The sequence below is a fragment of the Cervus elaphus genome, chromosome 18 (genome assembly GCF_910594005.1).
Source record: "Cervus elaphus chromosome 18, mCerEla1.1, whole genome shotgun sequence".
Lineage (NCBI taxonomy): Eukaryota > Metazoa > Chordata > Mammalia > Artiodactyla > Cervidae > Cervus > Cervus elaphus.
The window spans coordinates 110,089,897-110,112,783 of record NC_057832.1 but is presented as its reverse complement, the minus strand read 5'-3'; the positions used below and the strand labels follow the sequence as shown (position 1 = coordinate 110,112,783).

General features: G+C 43.8%; 1 protein-coding gene across 2 annotated transcripts in view; it reads right to left on the bottom strand.

Annotated features, from left to right (window-relative positions):
• The window catches only part of TMEM178B (transmembrane protein 178B), a 398,497-nt gene extending 385,063 nt beyond the window's left edge, over positions 1–13,434 (bottom strand). For both annotated transcript variants that reach the window (XR_006334967.1, XM_043872724.1), the window contains exon 1: positions 12,978–13,434. Coding sequence is in view for 1 of the 2 variants with exons in the window: in XM_043872724.1 (XP_043728659.1) it covers positions 12,978–13,359 (382 nt within the window). In the remaining variant the exon portion in view is untranslated. The remainder of the gene's footprint in view (positions 1–12,977) is intronic.
• Between the last annotated feature and the right edge of the window lie 9,453 nt (positions 13,435–22,887).

Below are 22,887 nucleotides of genomic sequence, written 5' to 3'. Positions count from 1 at the left end.
ATTGAGAGATTCCCAGTGCAATAGGTTGGGAACATCAAGGCCAAAATCGGCCATGGACTTGAAACAGCTCAAGCGGAGAGTGAGGGAAAGAAAAAGAAGTGGTACCCTGGAGAACACTCACATGGGCTGAGAAAGAAGAGCTAGTGCTGGGGAGGAGGGAAGAACCGAGACAGAGGCAGCCCAGGAGAGGACGGTGCCGCCAAAGCCAGAGGAGGCGACATTTTCAAAGAGAAGGAGAGGAGTTGGGGAGGAAACCCAGTCGCAGGGGCCTCAAAGTGCACTGAAGGTGAAGAGACAAGAAAGCCCAGTGAGGAGACAGGCCACGCCTGAAAAGAACAAGGGCTGAGCAAGATGAACTTCTGTTTCGTGTTAACACATTCCTGGAGGAGGGAGAAAGGGGAAGAGGTTGAAGACACAGAGGCCAGCCCTTTCCAAAGTCACTCGTCTCAGGAAGGGCAGGAAGAGCATCCTTGCATAGCACGATGAATAAAGCAGCTCATCCACATGGGACCTGGAGCTGCAGGCCTGCCCAGAGCTTCACATGGGCATCTCTTCAGCCCCGGGGTTGCTGAAATATGAGCATGGAAGTTATTCTGCTTCAACGCCCCTGAAATCCCCTAGGACTTTCATGACCCCTAGTAACTTCAGGTCCAGCTCTGGTGCTTGAAAAGCATTATCAGGTGAAAATGGGACCCCTGCTGTAATTCTGATGGGCCTGGAGCTTGTATTCCAGCTGGAGCTTGTATGGCGTGGGAACATACCATTGCTCCTGGCTGAAGTCACCCTCACAATTCTAAGAATATAATTCCGACTCCTTCCTACCAGTTCTCAGCTGTTCCTTTCCTAGTTCATCTGAGGTCCTCCCGTAGGGTCCACGGGCCTTCCCAAAGGCTCTTGCTCAGTCTCTGGTGGGCTGTACTCTCTGTCTCCATGCCTTAGCTACTAATGTTCAGTGTCTGATTAAGTTCATTGGAGGGAGGGCTTTGGTTTAACTTTCTGGCCCTTAGAACGCTGGGTTTTTCTCCACAAGCTGCAGGAAACCTATAAAGCAAGGAGTGAGGTCCACATTCATCTCTATCTCAGAAATAGGTCATTTTAAAGCCCTGGCTTCCTCTTCTTACACCACATCAGAAGTGGGGAAAACATGACTTTATCCTTTCTAAACCCTTCCCCCGGGAGCAACTCTCAGTGCAAACTGTTGGTTAAGGGTTACCTGATTCTCCTCTTTGTTATTACTTACAAAAGTCAGTCACAGGCTGATTCAAAGTTTTCCAAGAATTTTCTTTAAAAGAATCTGCCTCCTGAACACTGAACAGAAGAGTCTGAATAAAATGTTAACTTTTTTAGGTCAGAATAGCAATAATCTTTCAAACAGCTTCAGTGTGCATGCATACGTGTGTCCCATTGGCTTCAGATCTGTTTTTGTTGTAGTTGTTTTAAGAAATAAAATATTAATATCACAGATGATTTGAAAGCTCCATCCCAATTCCATTTCCTTTCTTGTCCTGAGAAAGATAAACATCATCCTTCATTTTGGGTTTATTAGTCACATGCATATTTTTATAAACACAAATAAACCATATCTCATGTTATCTGATCTGTTTTTGAGTTTCATATAAAGGGCATCATACTCCTCATTTCATTCTGCACCCTGATCCTTTCACTCCAATTTTATCTTTCTCCACTTGGAAACACGTAGGTCTAGTAGATGTCTTTTAAATGTACAGTGGTAGTTTCCATCGTATGAACAAACCATACCTATTATCCATGGTCCTATTAATAATGAACACAAGTTTTTCATATTTTGTTTACTTGTTTATTTTATTATTATAAGACAGTGGTGCCATGGTGATTCCCGGATGTGTTCCATGAACTCATAAGTGTATACAGCCTGGGGCAAAACTGTCAGTAGACAAGGGACGCGTGTCCTCAGCCTCACAAGGTGGTATCTAATGCTGGGTTAATTAGCACACAGCAGCACAGGAGCTCGGAGCTTCTTTAAGGTAAAGATGAGCCTATCCCATCCAGGTCTACAAAACACTCCAGAGCCTTGGGGAATAAGAGTTGTGTCTGCCTAAATAGAACTGCTATTACAAAGATGAAGAGACATGGAGGGCAAATCTGAATGAGAGATTGCTCTAGAGCAAATAAAGTGTCCAACAGAGTGAGCTTCAGAATATAGGACAGCAGGGCATTTTCAAATGCAGGAAATGATATAAATTTATGAAGATGACCTAATATAAAGTAAATTGCCTTTTCTTGGCAAAATACTTGGACGCCAAAAAAAAATCAATTGAAATAATTCAGATACTGCAGTCCCCCATAAAAGCAGCAAATCTGTCAAACTTCTCTGAATGCCAACAGCAACCTCCGCTCAGAATAAACATCACCTGTAGAAGATTCCTAGTGACTCCTAGAATAGGGCTTTAAAAATCATCTCTGTGTATACAGATTTACTTTTTTCATCCTTAAATTACCTGTGCGTTGCCTGACATATTTATACTTGCTGGTATTTTTAAATATTACTGAACAGACTTTCTCTGATATGATTTCTTAAAATCTGGGAGCAATAGCTGCTTCTTGGGAGAAGGACTGGGTGTCTGGGGGACAAATGTGGGTGGAACGCAGACTCGACAAGTATTACCTTGTCGTTATTAATTAATCACTTTTAACTAAGGCTCAGATTTCATTTTATCAACCCACAGATAACCTAAGTACATCTTAGGACCAGCTGTCCCCTTTTTGGCAAAGCTTCCTCTAATTGCTCCAGAACTCAAGAATCACTCAGGACCTCAGTACATAAATCTCTCAAAGAACCAAACCTGGATCTCCAAAACATACAAACAGCCCATCCAGCTACGTCAAAAGAACAAACACCCAATCCAAAAATGGGAAGAAGATCTAAATAGGCATTTCTCCAAAGAAGACACATAGATGGCCAAAAAGCACATGAATAGATGCTCAACATCACTAATTATCAGAGAAATGCAAATCAAAACTACAATGAGGTTACCATCTCACACTGGTTAGAACAGCCATCATCAAAAAAAAAAAAAAGAAAGAAAATCTACAAACAAATGCTAGAGAGGGTGTGGAGAAAAGGAAGTCCTCCTACACTGTTGGTGGGAATGTAAATTGGTATGGAGAACAGTATGAAGGTCCCTTTAAAAACTTAAAATAGAGTTACCATATGATCCAGTAATCCCACTCCTGAGCACATATCTGTACAAAATCATAGTCTGAAATGATACATGTATCCCAATGTCCACTGCAGCACCTTTTACAATGGCTAAGACATGGAAGCAATCTAAATGTCCAACGACAGAGGAATGGATAAAGAAGCCATGGTACATATATACAATGGAATATTATTCAGTCATAAAAAATGAAATAATGCCATTTGCAGCAACATGGAAGGACCTAGAGATTATCATACAAAGAGAAGTCAAAGACCAATATCATATAATATTACTCATATGTAGAATCTAATTTTTTTTTAAGTTACAAATGAACTTTTTTACAAAACAGAAGCAGACTCATAGACAGCAAAAACAAACTTATGGTTACCAAAGAGAAAACATGGAGGAGGGGGATAAATCAGGAGCTCGAGATGAACACATGCACACCGTTACATAAAAGATAGAACAGCAACGTGTTGTATAGAACAGGGAACTCTATCCAATATTCTGTAATAACCTCTATGATAAAAGATGAGAGGAAAAGAATCTAAGAAAGAATAAATATATTTGTATACACATATATCAGTTCAGTTCAGTCGCTCAGTCGTGTCTGACTCTTTGCGACCCCATGGACTGTAGCACGCCAGGCCTCGCTGTCCATCACCAACTCCAAGAACTTACTCAAACTCATGTCCATTGAGTTAGTGATGCCATCCAACCATCTCATCCTCTGTCATCCCCTTCTCCTCCCACCTTCAATCTTTCCCAGCATCAGGGTCTTTTCCAATGAGTTAGCTCTACGCATCAGGTGGCCAAAGTATTGGAGCTTCAGCTGCAACATCACTCCTTCCAATGAATATTCAGGACTGATTCCCTTTAGGATGGACTGGTTGGATCTCCTTGCAGTCCAAGGGACTCTCAAGAGTCTTCTGCAACACCACAGTTCAAAAGCATCAATTCTTCGGCACTCAGCTTTTTTCATAGTCCAACTCTCACATCCATACATGACCAATGGAAAAACCATCGCCTTGACCAGACGGATACATATTTATATGTGGGGCTTCCCTGGTGGATCAGTGGAAAAGAATCTGCCTGCCAATGCAGGAGACACAGGTACCATCCCTGGGTTGGGAAGATCCCCTGGAGGAGGAAATGGCACCCCACTCCAGTATTCTTGACTGGAAAATCCCAGGGACAGAGGAGCCTGGCAGGCTACAGTCCATGGAGTTATAAAGAGTCGGACACAACTTAGTGACTAAACAACAATAATAAGTATAACTGAATCACTTTGCTGCACACTTGAAACCAACACAACACTGTAAATCAACTATACTCTAATAAAATTAAAATATTTTTTAAAAAAAGAACTAAACTTGGGGTTTTTATTTGTCAGCCTTCTGTATACTGCCTTTTTTCTCTTTGAGGACAGGAGCTATTAATACCTATCTCACTCAGGATCCTCCAGCCCCAAGTAATGTGCCTGAAATAGCTGGAACTCAAAAGGCATTTTTAGAATAAACACAGAGAAGTGTTCTTTACCATACAATGGTTTTTAAATGACCCAAGGAACATATTCATTATTTTTACTTGTTTTATATACTGGTATTCTTGAAAAGTTTTGTTTAGAAAAAAGATACAATCCTCAAAGGTGTTTCAATGGAAGGCCTATGAAGGCAGATATTTTGTCTGTTTCATTCACTTCTATGTCCAAAACATACCAGAGTTAGTGCCTGGCACATAGTAGCTGCTCAAAAATGTGTTGAATAAATGAACATCCTTGGTTACGAAGTATTCTACACACCAGGAATCCAGCTCCTTTCTCTATTAAGTTTCTTAATTCTTTTACTTAATTTCTTTGTTTTAATTGTGGTGAAACAGAGTTAGTGATGGACAGAGAAGCCCAGTGAGCTGCAGACCACGGGGTCCCAAAGAGTCAGACACGACTGAACTGATATGTAACAAAAATTGATCATATGAAGCATTTTTAAGAATACAGTTTTGCAAACTATGGACACCAAGGGGGAAGGGAAGATCGGGGTGAATTGGGAGATTGGGATTGACATATATACACTACTGATATTATCTATAAAACAGATAACTAATGAGAACCCACTATATAGCACAGGAAACTGTATTCAATACTCTGTGGTGACCCAAATGGGAAGGAAATCCAAAACAGAGCATACACAGAGCTGATTCACTTTGCCGTACAGCAGAAATTGATACAACATTGTAAAGCAACTATGCTCCAGTACAAATTAATAATAAAAAGAATACAGTTCTGTACTTTTAGTACATGAAGTACATCCATATTGTCATGCAACCAACACAACCTTTCTCCATCAAGTTTTTAGATTTTTTAACCTCAATCTGCAACATGGCATTTTAAATCATTAGTAAGAGAGATGGTGAGTTTTTATTACACAGTCCTACACTGGAACAAAATTAGCTGCTTTGTTTTCCACCTCTTCCTTTTACAAACTACCACCCTGCCATGATCCTTTCTGAAACATCTCCATCTCTTTCAATTTGCTCTTTCTTTCCCCTGCCTCACCCTGCTTTCCTTTCCCTCTCTTTCACCTTCTCTCAACCATTTGCCCATTATTTACCCCCTGTCACCTACATTTAACTTTCTCGTCAAATGTGAAAGGGTTTGACGTTCATACAATCCAAACCTACTCTTTTATACATGAGGAAACAAAGTCCTTTAAAAGAATGTATGTGAAGATCATGGCATCCGGTCCTATCACTTCATGGCAAATAGATGGGGAAACCGTGGAAACAGTGACAGACTTTATTTTCTTGGGCTCCAAAATCACTGCAGATGGTGACTGAAGCCATGAAATTAAAGACACTTGCTCCTTAGAAGAAAAGCTATGACCAACCTAGACAGCATATTAAAAAGCAGAGACATTACTTTGCTGACAAAGGTCCATATAGTCAAAGCTATGGTTTTTCCAGTAGTCATGTATGCATATGAGAGTTGGACTATAAGGAAAGCTGAACACCAAAGAATTGATGCTTTTGAACTGTGGTGTTGGAGAAGACTTGAGAGTCCCTTGGACTACAAGAAGATCAAACCAGTCAATCCTAACCTAAAAAAATCAGTCCTGAATATTCATTGGAAGGACTGATGCTGAAGCTGAAGCTCCAATACTTTGGCCACCTGGTGTGAAGAACTGACTCATTAGAAAAGATCCTGATGCTGGGATAGACTGAGGGCGGGAGGAGAAGGAGACGACAGAGAATGAGATGGTTGGATGGCATCACCAACTCGACTGACATGAGTTTGAGCAAGCTTCAGGAGTTGGTGATGGACAGGGAAGCCTGGTATGCTTCAGTCCACAGGGTCTCAAAGAGTTGGATACAACTGAGCAACTGAACTGACTGGACTGACTGACTGATGCATTGTCTCAAAAACAGCAGATGTCCAATCAAGACGTTAGAACAAATGTGCTGTCCACTCATCCATCAACTCATGCACAGCCTTCTCTCTATGTGTATTTTTGGGGGTAAGAAGTTATAAAAGAATCTGCATCTGAATGAACACTTGTGACTCTATTATCCAATGTCTAGATGTATATGTGTGTGTGTGTGGTAGGTGTGTGTATGTGTGCATGTGTGTGTGAAGAGTCTGATCCAGAGTGTGTTTAGGATTCTGCCTGAAGGCCTAGGATTACCTACTAATAGCAAAGAGGGAGAAAATATTTTTAACTGACAATCCAAAGTGGAATATAGAATCGATCCTCTAATTGATCCTTACCAACCCTACAGTAAAAGAATAAATAAACTGACCTCTGCAACAGAAATAAGGCTCTTGACTTCATTGGCTCAATAAGATGAGCTCACCCCTGAGCTCCCTGACCAGATGATTCCTGATTCAGCTGAAACAGACGTGACCTCCTGCAAAAGAGCCTGGTCTACTCACATATGACAGTATAAGCTCCCTCAGGACAAGAACCACATGATGACTTTGTTCTCCCCCAACACACATGTAACATACACGCATGGAGATGCACGCCTTATACAGATATCATGGGTTTTGTATGTATCTGCCTGTGAGCCGGTAAAGCCTCCAGATATTATGAAACCAAAACTAATAGAACTATTTATTCTTTTGGCTTATTGTTTCATCTTCCCCTTTGTGCGTATCAAGGGTGAAGACATTTCATAGCATTCACTACTGCATGTTATATTCTATGCTGATTAGCTCGTTAGATGTTATTTTTATTTCATCTGTATTTATTTATTGTGTCTCTCCACCGCCCACCCCACCAGGGAATGTAAGCTTCTCCACAATGCCCAGCCTCTAGACCCTCAATAAGTATTTGTGGAATGAATGTGTATGTCATTCATTTCTATAATCTCAGCATCTACCACAGCGAACAAAAAAAAAAAAGAAAAAGAAATACTCAAAAATTACAGGACAAAAGGTGGATGAAATTCTGTTGGCGGGTCTCAAGGCAAGGTGAAATGTTTTGCTTTGAAATGACCTTCCTCTCAGTGCTAACCTGAAGACTTCCAGCAGGTCTCACCTTTGTGGACTCTAAATTACTTCCTGTTTTTCTATATCTTTGAAAGAGCAAGTTTATTTTTATTGAAGAATAGTTGATTTACAAAGTTGTGTTAGTTTCAGGTAAACAGCAAAATAACCCTACTTTTTTTTTTAATTTGGGGAATCAATACACCAGCCTCTTCTCTACCCACTCCCGCCCCAACAGACTCTCTGGCGACAGTAGAGTGGGGTGGGTAAGTCTCCAAACCCAGAGCCAGAATTCAAAGCCTGACACCTTCATTTTCTTATCATGAGAATGTGACAAGTTAAGAGAGCTTTGTGTGTCAGTTTCCTCAACTGTAAAATAGAGATAAATAATAAAAATACCCACCTCAGCGCAGTATCATGAAGAATAAGTTACCTAATAAACATAAAACTCTTAGAAGAGTACCTGACCATCAAGTTTGATCACTATTAATCAAATAGTAATACTATTAATAAATATTAATACTAAAAGTAATACTAATAATAAATAGTAATACTCTTACTTCGACTGAGTGGTGAAGAATTGATGGTTTTGAACTATGGTATTGCAGAAGACTCTTGAGAGCCCCTTGGACTGCAAGGAGATCCAACCAGTCCATCCTAAAGGAAATAAGTCCTGAATATTCATTGGAAGGACTGATGTTGAAGCTGAAACTCCAATACTTTGGCCACCTGATGCAAAGAGCTGACTCATTTGAAAAGACCCTGATGCTGGAAAAGATTGAAGGCGAGAGGAGAAGGGGACAACAGAGGATGAGATGGTTGGATGGCATCACTGACTCAATGGACATGAGTTTGAGTAAACTCCGGGAGCTAGTGATGGACAAGGGAGGCCTGGTGTGCTGCAGTCCGTGGGGTCGCAAAGAGTCGGACACAACTGAGCAACTGAATTGAACTGAACTGAAATACTATTACTATCTGAAATGATGGCCATTAGCCACATATGGCTGTTGAGCATCTGTAATGTGACCAAGGGAGTGATTTTTAAATTTATTTCAGTATGACTATTTTAAGTTTAAACAGACACCTGTGGCTGGTGGCCACCCTTTGGGCAGCACTGCTACAGGGGATCTCAGTCCACAAGCTCCGTAACGCCGTCCCCGCCTGCTCTCCAGCTCCTGGTCTGCTCCTCTCCCTCGCCCTAGAAATCAACACTCACAAGGCCAAACAGCAGGTTCACACCTCCAAGGCTGTGCCTGTGCTGGCCTCTTTGCCTGAAATGCCCTTCCTCCCCATCCGCCCCCAAACGTCCTGAAGATCTTGTTCAAATTTCATTTCCTCAGGGCAACTCTTCCTAACTCCCTCCCACCTGACCTCATCCCACTGTGGACACAATGGAGCATCACCACCTCTGTGTTTCTCTGCATCTGTTTCTGTCACTCTGGTTCTCCCAGACTCAGCACTTACTCTATGTGATACTAACAGAACGATGGAAATTCTAAGGACCAGTCTTTGTTCCAGTGATATGGGCCCATTCGCTAATACCTGTGCAGCAAACACTTGCTGAGTCCATTATTAATCTGTGAATGTGTACAAGGTTTTATTAACACAAACTTTAGAACATTGACTACCACTCCATAATTATTTAGGTCAAGTTCTCCTATAAGGCCTATTTTCAAATAATAAAGAAGTTCTTAGCATGTCAGTTGAAGGTCTACTGATTTCAAGCCGTATCAACATAACATTTCAGTACTAACCAAAGAATCTGAATCTTCCCTGGAACAAACTCCTCCCTGTGTTTGCTCCTTCTAACAGTTTGGAAGTCTCTAGGATTTCAGAAACTGATCCTGTCATTCATCTGTCCCCAGTGCTCACAGTGACTTACCGGGAAGACACAGATGAGATTGAAAAGAAAGAAAATGAGAGGACCTGATTATAGACACAGATGGGAATTCAAGGATGAGTGATCTTTGCTACATCTTCTACTCAAATCCTACCCTCAAGAAGGAAAAAATTAAAATTTTGTCTAACGTGAAAAATAACGATTGTGGGTGATATGTGTCTATTCATTGACATGTGTTATCCAAAACTGTATTGTGTTGCTCTTACTCCTTAGCAAAGCTTTTGCTCAAGAAATCTCCCTTGTTAAATTATGAAGCCTCTGTTGCAATATTAAGCTGCCCTGAGAGTCACACTGGTCCTTTTTTTCTATCACAATTTTCTGACTAATCCTTTATTTGGATTCCCACACAGTGTTCCAGCAATTAGAATAAGCTTTTGATGGATACATTTCTGAGAACCTAATTTGTATGAGTTACTTCCCAAGTACCAAGCATCGGGCGGATGTATTTTACAAATGATTATCTTTCCTGCCCTCCAGGAACTTATGGTTCAATAAGACAAACAAATAAATACACAGTGATCAGAAACGTCTTCTTGTGGGCACAGTCATGTCAGCAGGGCAAGAAACGGATTTCAGAAAGCATATGAATCCAAAGGACTTTGTCTTCAAATCAGATATAGATTTGATTTTTTTCCTTATTAATTATGTGGTATTATTGTAAAATGCACAAACAGCATTTTCTAATGTAATGAACATTGACTTAATAAACGATTGAGTTCTTTAGGACTCTAGGATAAATCTTTAATTTTCACATAATATTGACAGATTTTACATATTTTTTTTTCTGATTTCCCTTTCCCCCCTGCCCAACACATATCTCCAGAATTTTAATCTAAGATGTTTCCCAAAAAACCAAAGGTCTAAGATAGGTTTTGAGACTGCTAATAAACACTGTGAGGTAAATATTTTTCTCTAAGATGTCTTAAACTTAAACAAAAGATATCAATTTATTTTTTTATTTTTTAACTTCCTTCTAAAATCTGCACATCTAGGAAGAACATTCTGCATGCTACTAGAATTGCTTGTGAATTCTCCTAACATAAGATGCACTTATTTCCACAGTGTGTCCATCACTGCTGAGAAAAAGCAGATCTGGCTTTCAAAGATTATGTTTTGAGATTAAAAATGAAGATAGTGACCTTAAGTCTTTCAAGATTTGTAAGTCTGGCATGCTATCTATCTCAATAATACCTAACAAGAATGTCAAATGGACAGAAATGGCCATGGTAAGCAGGTGCTTGCAGCTGACAGTGATTGCTGAATTTTGGGTAATGGGAAACAGTGTTTCCATTAGTTCAAGTGAAACACAATGCCCTGCCAACTCAAGGTATCAGTGTATTCAATCCCCCTGCTGTGCCCTGTCCATTTTCTGTTGCTTCAATTCAAAATCAGCCCATACAAAGTCAAAATGTTGTACATTCTTCCCCTATCCCTTTCCCTGTCGCTGTGCTTCCAGCTTCACCGGAAGAACATGTCACTATGGTAACCAATCCCTCTGGTGCACAGACCAAGTCAACCTTTCTAGTCCGATTGCCAAGCAGAGCAACATGGAATCAAAGCTCTCAATGGAATTACCAGAAGTCATGAATTCCAGTCCCCTTTTTCTCAGTGGGGTTAACCAATATCAGGCAGAAGGATACCAGTCTTGTTCCACAAGATGTTCAAGAAAGGAAATTCAAGAATGTCTTTCAGCAAGTCCTACAAGTGTTTATCAGTCGTTAGTAACATGAATCCTTCCTCACATTTCAGCTAACTTCCTATCATTCCAATTTTAATGAAAGCAGAAAATGACACATAAAGTAACATTTTCCTGAACCTTAGAATTTGAAAACTGTTACAAAGTCAACCATTGTCAAAATCTATTTTGCTTCCTCTTCTTTCCCAAACCCAAGATTCCCTCTTCTGCAAATCTCTAATATCCTGTACAGTTTGACAAAGTTGTAGAGCTCCAAGCGGGTCACCCTACTTTACTAAGAGTCTAACCATGAAGCAGATGTGATGCTTGTAATAGTAACACATTCTTAACAAAATCATCTAAAATCCCTAGTAATTCTACAGAAGATGCAGAACAAATACTAAGATGGATTCTCTTTCTGAACCTACCCACCTAAATCTGAGTGGCCACCCAAACTATACCCACTGTTTGTCTTTCTTAAACAACTGACTTTTTTTTTTTCCAAATTAACAATTTTTTTTCTGATCCACTTCAACATTTTAACAAATCAAAGAACATCAGTTGTCATACACAAGATTTTAAAATAGCAGCAACCCTGCAGTGTAATTATTGACATTAGGAAAAACTACCTCATATGGTAGCCACAAAGACCTTTCAGACAACAGCGTTGTTTTCACCTTGGTATTACCATTTAACAGATGAAGAAAATGAAGGGGGTGGGAGGAACTCATCAAATTGCACCACAACTTCCAGGGTGCAGCTATCATTAATGCATATTCCAGCATGCATATTCCCTTCTTCAAAGCAATATTAATATACACACAAACAATATTTCAGTGGGCTAATGGAACAGGATGCTCCCCAAAGTATAAATCATGCAAGATCTACAAACTGCATCAGATGAGCAGACTTTAAAAAATTTTTGTGATCATATTAAAAAATCAAGTAAATTTTTATCATTAGCAAATGCAGTTTGTTTTCTGCTTTCGTATACTCTGGATATTCTTTCTACAAATCTTCGAAACCAGCATTTTTCCTCTTAAGTACCCACTCTGGTGTTACTGGGGGGAAAAAACTACTTTCCTGTGCTTATTAGATGCTGCTAATATTCAATGTGCAGGAGACATTTTTGTCAACCACTCAAAAAGAGAAATCAAGAACTGTGGTGTGCTGCTACAGGTCAACAGGCTTTGGGCTGAAACAGGGCCGGGGCTCTGATTTATTAATGTTTCTATGACTAGTGCCTGCATTATGCCGGGCAGGGTACAGCACTTCAACATTTCTGGCATGAATAAGGCCTTCCCTATGAGATGTTTCCCCAGTTGCCCTTGATGAATCAGTTCAACACGTAAAACAAAGATTAAAACTAGGAGTCTGTCTACCCTGACATAACACTCTTAAACGGTTTCATTCCTCTGTTAACCGCACAAAATTACAGATTCCCTTCCTCTTCAGAGACTACTGAAGCATCTTCCTGGGTAAAACCCCTGGACCATGAGATTCTATCGGAATCCCGTCAGAAAAACCCAAGACCAGAGGCTGAGTAGGGAGAGGTAAGCGTCATTACGAGCTGTTGGGAGGCAAGATGTGGCCACTTCAAGGCTCAGCCGAGCCTGGATAACCTGACCTCCTGGTACCAAGAGATCTGAGAGGCTGCGGCCAGGCGAAGGCAGGCGAGGGCAGCCGGGCCTAGAGGCGCGCGGCTCTCCGCAGCGCCACGCCTCGCCTCCATGCGCTTACCTTTCCGAATCAGGGCCGCGATCTCGGGGTCGAAGCCTTGTCGGTGGCACTTCCTCCAGAGGCCCATGTTGGTGGAGTTGTACTGCCGGCTGCACTCGTCGGCTGGGCTCATGGCGAACAGCTGCCGGCGATTCCGGGCCCGGAGGAGCTTGCCCTCCCAGCGGTCCAGGCGCGAGCGGCTGGCCCGGAGTGGCAAGTTGTTGTTGTTGTTGTAAATGAAGCCGGGGTCGATCCGGCGAGTGTTGAAGGCCTTGCATCTGTCCCTGTGCTTCCTGGCGTCCGTCTCGTACCAGTGGTCTGAGCAGATGGCCACGGCCAGCATGCCGAGGGCGCAGAGCGCTAGCGAGAGGCCGGTGTAGAGCAGTAACCTTCCGGCAGCCATGCCTCCGCTTCGCGGCTACACCTTGGGCATGATCCGCCGCAGCCTCGCCTTCCCTCCGCGCGCCCGGAACAAAGCTGCGGGCGGCCGAGCCGAGGAGGGGACGGCAAGGGGACTCCGCAGCGGCGCCCCTCGGCCCCTGCCTGCTGGTGCGCAGCCCCGGGACTGCAGGGGATGGGGGCGGGAAGCGTAAAAAGTTCTGATCGGGAGAGGCTCCGGCGATCCCCTGGGCGTCCTCCCGAGCAGGCGCAGCCTCGGGCGGCGGCGCGCCCGGCCAGGCCGCCTCCCGCCCCCTCCCTGCCCGGCAAGAAGCGGCTGCTCGGACCCTGCCGCGTCCGCAGCACTCAGCCGGGTTTCGGGCGACGCTGTCCTCCGGCCGGAAACTAAACACCAAGTGCCCTCCGCTGCAGTGGGACTCCTGAGCTTTCTTTGTGCAGGGTGGCGGGACCCACTTGCTTGGCTTTCTTGGGGGAGGGGGTCTATCAAGAGGAGATGCTAGGCGACGGGATAAATTGAATCACCCCGGATGCGGCCGGCCAGCGCAGGAAACCTCCAGATGCCAGGGTAGGCTGCCCTGAGTCCCGCCTGGGTCGCCCTTCAGCGACTCTACCCTTCCTGGTCTGCAAGAGAAGAAATATTCTTCTTCTCTGGATTGGGTCTTTTACCAAAAAAAAATTTTTTTAATTATCTGTCCTCTGGTCACCAGCAGGTCCTTTGCTCCTTCTTGCCAGCGCGCAGGGCTCAGAGGCGGGCTCCCAGTCGGTGCACGGTCTCGGCCGAACTTTCCCCGCGAGCTCCCGGGTCGTCTGCCTCTTGCTTCGCCATTCAGGCGGCCCCTCGGGCCGACGGTGCGGTCACCCAGACGGCGTTACCGGACGAGCCTCGGTCGGGGCTTTGCGGAGACTGGGCTGCAGCCCGCGGGCACGAGAGGCTGGCTGCGCCGAGGAGGGTGCACCCGGCGGGGCGCACAGCGCGGGGTGCGCGGAGCTCGACACACGGCGCCTTCAACACCATGGACAGGTCGCGCGATCGCGGCGCCCGGCCCGCCCAGCAGCCGGCCTCCAGGGCGTCATGCCGCCCCCACCACTGCCGTCTTCTTCCCGAAGTGTCCACCCGGCCACCTTCAAACCCGCCTCTCCCGCGACGCCTCCGCCTCACTTCATCGGGCTCCCGTGTAGCCCCGGGAACGTGCTGCCCGGGTGCTGCAGGTACCCAGAAAAACCACGGCTCCGGCCCTTCGACGCAATCCGCCCCCTTCTCCCGCCACCTGAGCCCCGGCACTCCAGCACTCCGTCTGCTCGGTCCAGCTGGGGTCAGCCGCTCTCAGACTGCACCATTTTCTTCGCAGCCCACCCAGGGGTTGAGATGCCGGCTCACTCGGCAGCGCGCAGAGTCGGGTCCGGCCTCGGCGTTCCACGATCCGGCTCCAGGCGCGGTGGTCGCCGAGGTGAATGGGGCGAGGGTGGGGGAGGGAGGCTGGGACTCTCAGCTCCCCGTCCCTGCCTCCCCCTCTAGCCGCGGCGGCTCCGGGACCTCGCGGTCTCGGCCGGTGCCAGGCAGCGAGAGCCCAGGCTGCGCCGGGGAGGCTCGGGAAATCGCATCGCCCGGCTGCGGGGCGCTGGAGGAAGCCGCGGCTTTGCTCGCTTGCTCGGGCGCCGGGCGCTGCAGCCTTGGCTGAAACCCACAGACGAGAACACGGAGCGCGCAGCCAAAAGCTAGTGATGTCATCCGTGCAACGTGAGCCTCATCTCTTATTTTTCTAGCATCCTTAAAGATAAAGTGCACCATTTCCCAGGCACAGGATGTCTAAGCCTTATTCTGTGACCAGGCAAGTCAATGGTGTCTGGCTAGGTATGTGCACAACCACATCCATATTTATGCACATATACATATATGTGATATGTAGCATGTTTACGGGCGTTAGTATAAATGTAAGGATGTTGCCTCCATCTCCGTTTATCTCTTTTCAGTAGTACAAAATTCCCTTAAATAAACCAGAGTTCTTGAAAGAAAAGACTGCTTATTGTGGAGTGGGCCTTCAGAGGGACTGAGCAAGTTCCCCTGCGTCCCCGGATTCGGTTGCCTATGTCCTGGATTGTATTTGATCTTTGTTTTCCCCCCAGAAAGCCACAGGCGCTGCCCTAACCCGCTACAGGCGTTTCCACCCGGGGCCGAGTGCGTCCGCGGGGTTGTCGGCACCAGCCCCGGTCCAGCCCCACGCCAGCGCTAGACACTCCGACACACACCCACCTCCACCTCCCTCCTCAGCAGGAAGAGAAAATTGACTGATGCTTTCTAGACAAGAGGGACAGAATTTTCTGGGGGTGGAGGCCGGAGCGTGCTTAATAGATTTTGGAAAGGCCTGGGGGGCTCACGCTTGGAGGTGGGGAAGTGGGGTTAAATGACACCTCGGTTTGGGGGTTGTCTTTATCCGGGTGGCGGCTGGATTTAGGCTCTCCGAGGACTCTGGGAGGTGGCGCGGAGAGACCCCAGACCTTAAGCGAGCGGGCCCCAAACGAGCCAGCTTCATCCTCCCAACACACACCGCCCGGCTCACGTGAGAAGCCGCCGCAGGGCTGGGTGCCTCCCTCCCAGGTCGAAACCTTAGGTTCTCCGCTCTAAGGCTCACCCCTCATTTTCACTCTCATTCCAAAGCCGAAGGCCCGCAGTGCCGAGTGAAGGGCTGCCCTGGGGAAACAGAGGGTCTGGCACCCTGCTTTGCACAACTGGGCCGGCGAGCCAAAATGAGCGCACCTCCACCATATTCTTTTTGTCTTTTTTTCCCTAGGTTCCTGCATTCTGAATATCTCCAACGAGGCGTTTCAGTGCCATCTAGTGGGGGAGGGGCGCGCCTCGCTTTTGGTCCCTGATGCTGCAATGGGACTTGCTGAAGCGCCTGCAGAGCCCGAGGATGTCCGCTCAGGTCCTTGGGTGTCCGGCTGCCTGCGGGCTGCAGCATGCCCCCGCCCCCAGCCCGCTCCGGCCACATCCCCGCCCCGGGCTCCCTGGGACGATGCGGGGGTGGGGGGGAGCTAGGCCGACTTTGGCCACAATGTCTTCTCACCTTTCTCTCCACCCTCCACTTACCTGCTCTCCCTCTCTCAACCGTAAAAAAACAGAAACAAGTGTAGACACTTCCTACACAGGCAGACAATGTCTTAAATTTCTGGACCTCTTTTCTCTGGTAAAGCTCAGAGTACTTTTAGGTTAGCAGTATGCCTGCCCTTGACAACAAGGAGGAGGCAGCAAGATGAAATGACATCCACAAGGTCACTCAGGAACTTGGGGCACACCAGCAGTAGAGCCTCAGTCTCTATTGAGTCTGGTACCCACCTTACCTGCCCCCTGAGAACCAGCTCAAAGAGGAGCCCCTGAGACCTCTGCAAGCCCAGGCAGCTGCTTTTGTAGTAAATGTACCTGTCCACTATACCTGTCCACTGTGTCCTATCCTTCCTCCCGCTGCCATTATTCCACTCCTCTCTTACTCTTGCTTTTTAACTTTTTCTCCTGGCCTGTGCCTTAGGCCTGCTTCCAGTGACATGCCATGCCCCTCGCAGTGGTCCTCAATGGGACTGTGATGATGAACTGTGTCATCATCTTTTCTGACCACCATTAAAATTGTATTTTGAAACGTCTGTCCTTCATCACATCCCAGAAACCCTATAAAAGATACTGATTTGAGGCCTCTTTTAAAGTGGCCTTGGATACTTGCTCATGCACAACTCTAAACAATTTGAGGATGATCCTGGTCCTTGCAGTTAAAATAGACAGTGGATTCTTCCTCTAGACTATATGACTGTATGATTTTCTTTTCTTAAGTAAGTGATCTACATGTCTTCCCACTGTGTTCTTCCAGTTCCTTCCACCCCATTAGGTACAGCTTCAAGGTCTCTGTATTTCCAACCTAATCCTTCCCATTTGCACCTACGCTGGTCTAGAATCAGAGAAGCTCAAAATTGGAAGGACTTTGGGGCTTCCCTGATAGCTCAGTTGATAAAGAATCTGCCTACAATGCAGGAGACCCTGGTTCGATTCCTGGGTCAGGAAGATCTGCTGGAGAAAGGATAGGCTACCCACTCCAGTATTCTTGGGCTTCCCTTGGGGCTCAGCTGGTAAAGAATCCGCCTGCAATGCGGGACACCTGGGTTCAATCCCTGAGTTGGGAAGATCCCCTGGAGAAAGGAAAGGCTCCCCACTCCAGTATTCTGGCCTGGAGAATTCCATGGACTTCATAGTCCATGGGGTCGCAAAGAGTTGGACACGACTGAGCGACTTTCACTTCTTTTGGGCTTCCCTAGTGGTTGAGACAGTAAAGAATCTGCCTGCAATGCAAGAGACCCGGGTTCAACCCCTGGGTCATCTCCTGAAGAAGGGAATAAATGGCTACCCACTCCAATATTCTTACCTGGAAAATCCCATGCACAGAGGAGCCTGCTGGGCTATAGTCCATGGGGTTTTGGAGTCAGACCCAACTAAGCTTAGAGTTATCCACACAATAACACATGAATCTCTTCTAGAACATTTCCCAAAAAGTGACTAACCAGCTTCTGCTAGCACACTTGCAGTGATGGGGAAATCACTGGCTTGGAAAGCACTCTGTTCCACTGCTGGATGGTATGTGTGGCTGAACAGGTCTTCCTTATACTGAGTCTCATCCTAGGTCCCTGGAATCCTACCCACTGGCCTTAGAGAAATCCACAGATACCTGACCCCTCTTCCATATAATGATTCTTCTCATATTTAACGTCAGCCATCATGTTCTCGCTATATTTTCTTCCTCCCAGGCTAAACATTCTATATTCATTTCCTCCTTGTGCTTGCTCCTACTGGGCTTCTGGTACCTCCTCATTGTTTGTGCTTCTTGCAACCAACAGTGATCCTTGATCTAACAGTCATGGCAACTGATGAAGAAGAAAACATGATCAGCCAGTTTTTTACACGACCCATGTAGAGTTCCAATGATCCTCGCCTCCTCTTCTACGAGTTCACATGCCATCCCTTTGGAATGCTGTCCTAGGATCTTGCCCTGAAATGACATTAAGATTACTGTGGATTCGCAGTTTGTGAAATCTATGTTTTTGAAATTTGGAATTCCATTTGCGGACATGCACACAAGCACATACACATCTACTTTTCAGTTCAGTTCAGTTCATTTGCTTAGTCATGTCCAACTCTTTGTGACTCCATGGACTGCAGTACGCCAGGCCTCCCTGTCCATCACCAACTCCCGGAGTTTACTCAAACTCATGTCTGCTGAGTCGGTGATACCATCCAACCATCTCATCCTCTGTCATCCCCTTTTTCTCTCACCTTCAATCTTCCCCAGCGTCAGGGTCTTTTCAAATGAGTCAACTCTTCACATCAGGTGGACAAAGTATTGGAGTTTCAGCTTCAACATCAGTCCTTCCAATGAATATTCAGGACTGATCTCCTTTAGGATGGACTAGTTGAATCTCCTTGCAGTCCAAGGGACTCTCAAGAGTCTTCTCCAACACCACAGTTCTAAAGCATCAATTCTTCGGCACTCAGCTTTCCTTATAGTCCAACTCTCACATCCATACATGACTACTGGAAAAACCATAGCCTTCTAAGTTCACATTTTTCAGGCTTTCTCAAAGGTCAACATCAGAGATTCAGAGATATCATTAAAGTTAAAACATAAAGATACCATTAAAAGGTCTCTCAGTTTCCTGGGGTACACTTTACACAGAGCAGATAGATGCTCTTCTACAATTTCTCACCCTCTGAACTATTTTCAGTTATCATATTTGTTCTACCCTACACTCCACCTTCAGTCTGAAAATCACTCTCTTTGACATTGTCAATTGGAAATTAAAGTTGATGAGGTGTGCTTTCTCTTAGCCTTCCATCAGTATTACATCACTGCCCAGAGAAACGGCCCTCTACATATTCTGATTTCTATCTTCCTAAATAACTTTGTGCAACTTGGACATCATCTGAAACCCAAAAGTTATCTTCTACTTTAGCCCTCCTGACAAAGTCCCCCAAGTCTGTGACATGCTAGTTCTTATGCTTGAACAGGTACACTTCTTTCCCTATAAAGACCTTCTCCCTAAATCTCTCATCAGAGTTACATTGGTGTACTTACCTACCTTCAGTCTTGTCTTCCTTTTTAGGCTATTTTCATCTTACCACTGAGTATCTAAGTCTTCTCTTTGCTTTGATTTTCTTCTTCCTCCACCGCAGCATCATATTAGTCTTCTTAAATCCTTCAGTCCTTTACTCCAAACACTGCAGTGATTTCATCTCACCTCTGCAGTAAAGCTCAAACTCTGTACTCCACCCCACAAAGGCTTCAGCTTGTTTTCTAGAGTTGATCATCATATTCCCTTAGACACACTCTCTGTTCTAACTAGGTAGCTCTCTAAACATGTTTTGAAAAGCTCCACACTGGCATCATTCCTCTCGCCCATAAAATATTTAACTGGTCTGCTTTTTAAGGTTCTTACAGTTACAGGTGCCTCATATCAATAGGTCAAATAAATATCATTTGTTCATCTCACTAGAAGCTGAAAAGACCACCAATTAAACCAAAAAAAAAAAAACATTCTCAATATTTGAAAGCTCTTCCTATACTAGAAATGGTTTTAAATGAATAAGATCATCTCCTGTGTAAAGAAATATTCATGATTGGTAGGAATAAGACAACACAACAGAAAATCAGGCAGAGCTTATAAAGACAATTTACAGAAGAAGAAGTTCAAACGAAAAATTAACATATGGGGAAAAAAAACTCAATCTCACTAGTAATCAGGGAAAACAATTTTTTTTTTAAATACTGCTTTTTACGCATCAGATGGGGAAAAAATTACATGGCTGTTAATGTCAAGTGTTGGCCAGGGCAAAGGAAACGTGCTCTCAGGCACAGCTGGCAGGAGCATAAACTGACACCGCCACAGTGGAGGGCAATCTCGAGTACCTGTTAAGATGAAAAATACAGGTTTGTTATGACCCCGAGGATGTGCTTCTAGGTACTTAACCTGCAGAGCACTTGTACAACAGGCAAAGAGCATCTCTAATGTACTACCCGTATTAGTTTCCTAGTGTTTCCATGAGAAGTATCGCAAACTAGGTGTCTGAAAACATCGGCGATTCATTGTCACACAGTTCTAGAGGCTAGAAGTTCAAAATCAAGGTGTTAATGGGACCAGGATCCCTCTGAAACCTGTAGCGGAGAATCCTTCCTGGTTTCTTCTAACCTCCAGTGTCTGCTGGCAATTCTTGACATGTCTCAGCTCATAGAAGCTTCACTCCAATCTCTGCCTGAGTCAGCACATGACCATCTTCTCTCACATCATCCTTACCTCTGTTTCCAAGTTTCTCTCTTTTTATAAGAACACTAGTCATATTGAATTAAGAGGTTACCCTGCTCCAGCATAACCTCATCTTAACTAATTACATCTGCAATGACACTATTTCTAAATAAGGCCATATTTTGAGGGCATGAGGATAAGGATTCAACATTCATTCTGGGGGGACACTCTTCAACCCATAACTTTACCTTTCATGTAAAAAAGAAAGGGACATTTAAGAAAATATTCAAGTGGTTGCTTATCCGTGCAAAATGAAAGGATAATGGAAGAACCAAGAAGCCAAGAAGGCAACAGGAAGTTGATAGAGGAGTGTCAGTACCAGCCCTCAACAAAGAGGCTCACCCCTAACAAAGAGCCTAGGGCAAGCATACAAATGGAGGCCCACATACCATATGTCTAAATGTTAGGGTTTCCCAGGTGGCCTTGTGGTAAAGAACCCACCTGCCAATGCAGGAGACACAAGAAACATGGGTTTAATTCCTGGGCTGGGAAGATCTCCTGAAATGGGAAATGGCAACCCACTCCAGTATTCTTGCCTGGAAAATTCCATGGACAGTGGAGCCTGGCAGGTTACAATGACTGTTAACTAAAAATATTCTTTCTACCTGACAAATATCTTTATGACAATAAAATTTTCAAATAGGCATAAAATCATGATTTTTGTATGAAAAAAAGTTTTTTGTATGGCAAAATATCAAATACAACCAAATTAATTACTATTGTACATGCATTGATGGACCAACAATGTGTAGATAAGTAATAAAATAAAGATATTAAGAACTGATTTGTAATATGTATATCATAAGACTTATTCTTCTTGATTTTTGTTTCAGAAAAATCACTATTGTTATAATCAGGACTTTCACATAACATTATATAGCATTGATAGTAATGCCAAATGTTTTTGATAACTGTTTTTGATTCACTGTAGTTCCTAGGTATATAGCATTGATAGTAATGCCAAATGTTTTTGATAACTGTTTTTGATTCACTGTAGTTCCTAGGTTTTTTTTAATAATTTTAATTTGGAGAAACTTCACTGAAGCACTAGCACTTCTATTGAAAGTGTCAATAAAATTCTTAAATCAATGCTTTCATTTGGAATTTTATATGGTATGGTCAAGAACTGTAACAATCACATATGACAAATTATTGTTAATGCAAAAAATGCTGTATTATATCTACCATATAAATCATTATCACATACAGCATGATATTTACTAGCTTTTAAAGTAACTCCTAGATCCACACAATATTTATTAAGTTCCTCTTTCAAATGCCAGAATGAAGAAAACCAAAAATCACAGCACATTGCTTAATTGATTCAAATCTCTCTACAAGACCATAACTTGATCAGTAATGATTGGAAATAGTTACTACAAACATTACTTTGGGATTAATCATATGTAAATTTTCTTTAAAGTCATAAAAACATTTACATTTCCTTGTTCTAATTTCCTTTTATTTTGTTAGAATATCACTTTTGGTTATAAATAGTTTAATTCCATTTTCTTTACAATTTTATAATATTTTTAATCCCTCTGAGAAATTGCCAAACTTAGATATGCTTTTGGTTATATTATAAATAACAAACAATAGTTCATATCAAAAAACTGTGGATAGCACAAATCCGAAATTAATTTAATTATCCACCAAAGACCATACTTTGTTCTGTATTTAAGGATCTTCTATTATTTCATTTAGCTCTCCTAGTATATCTTATATCCTTCCTAAATTAAATTTAATGGCTTTAACAACATTTAATCGACATCTCCATTACGTGTCTTAAGTGGCTATAAAGTCAAATTTAAATGTATTTCATCTACAGATAGATCCAAGACATATCATAAATAATCTCTGAGTTTCCCTAAAGAACTTCATGACTATTGGCTCAGTTGAGGCCACATCACTAGAAACAAATTCAAATCATGTTCCACACAAGTTATCAAAAGAATGTTTCTGGATTTTAGGCCAAAATGCAGGTTGGATCTAGAGAAATATACTTGTAGTTTAAGAGCAATATGACCAGCAGGTTAAGAATCTGTCTGCCAATGCAGCAGACATAGGTTCAATCCCTAGTCCTGGAAGATCCCATATGCCCCAGAACAACTAAGCCCATGAACAACTACTGAGCCCTCATGCCGCAACTACTGAAGCCCGTGCACACTCCCTAGGGCCCACGATCTGCAACAAGAGA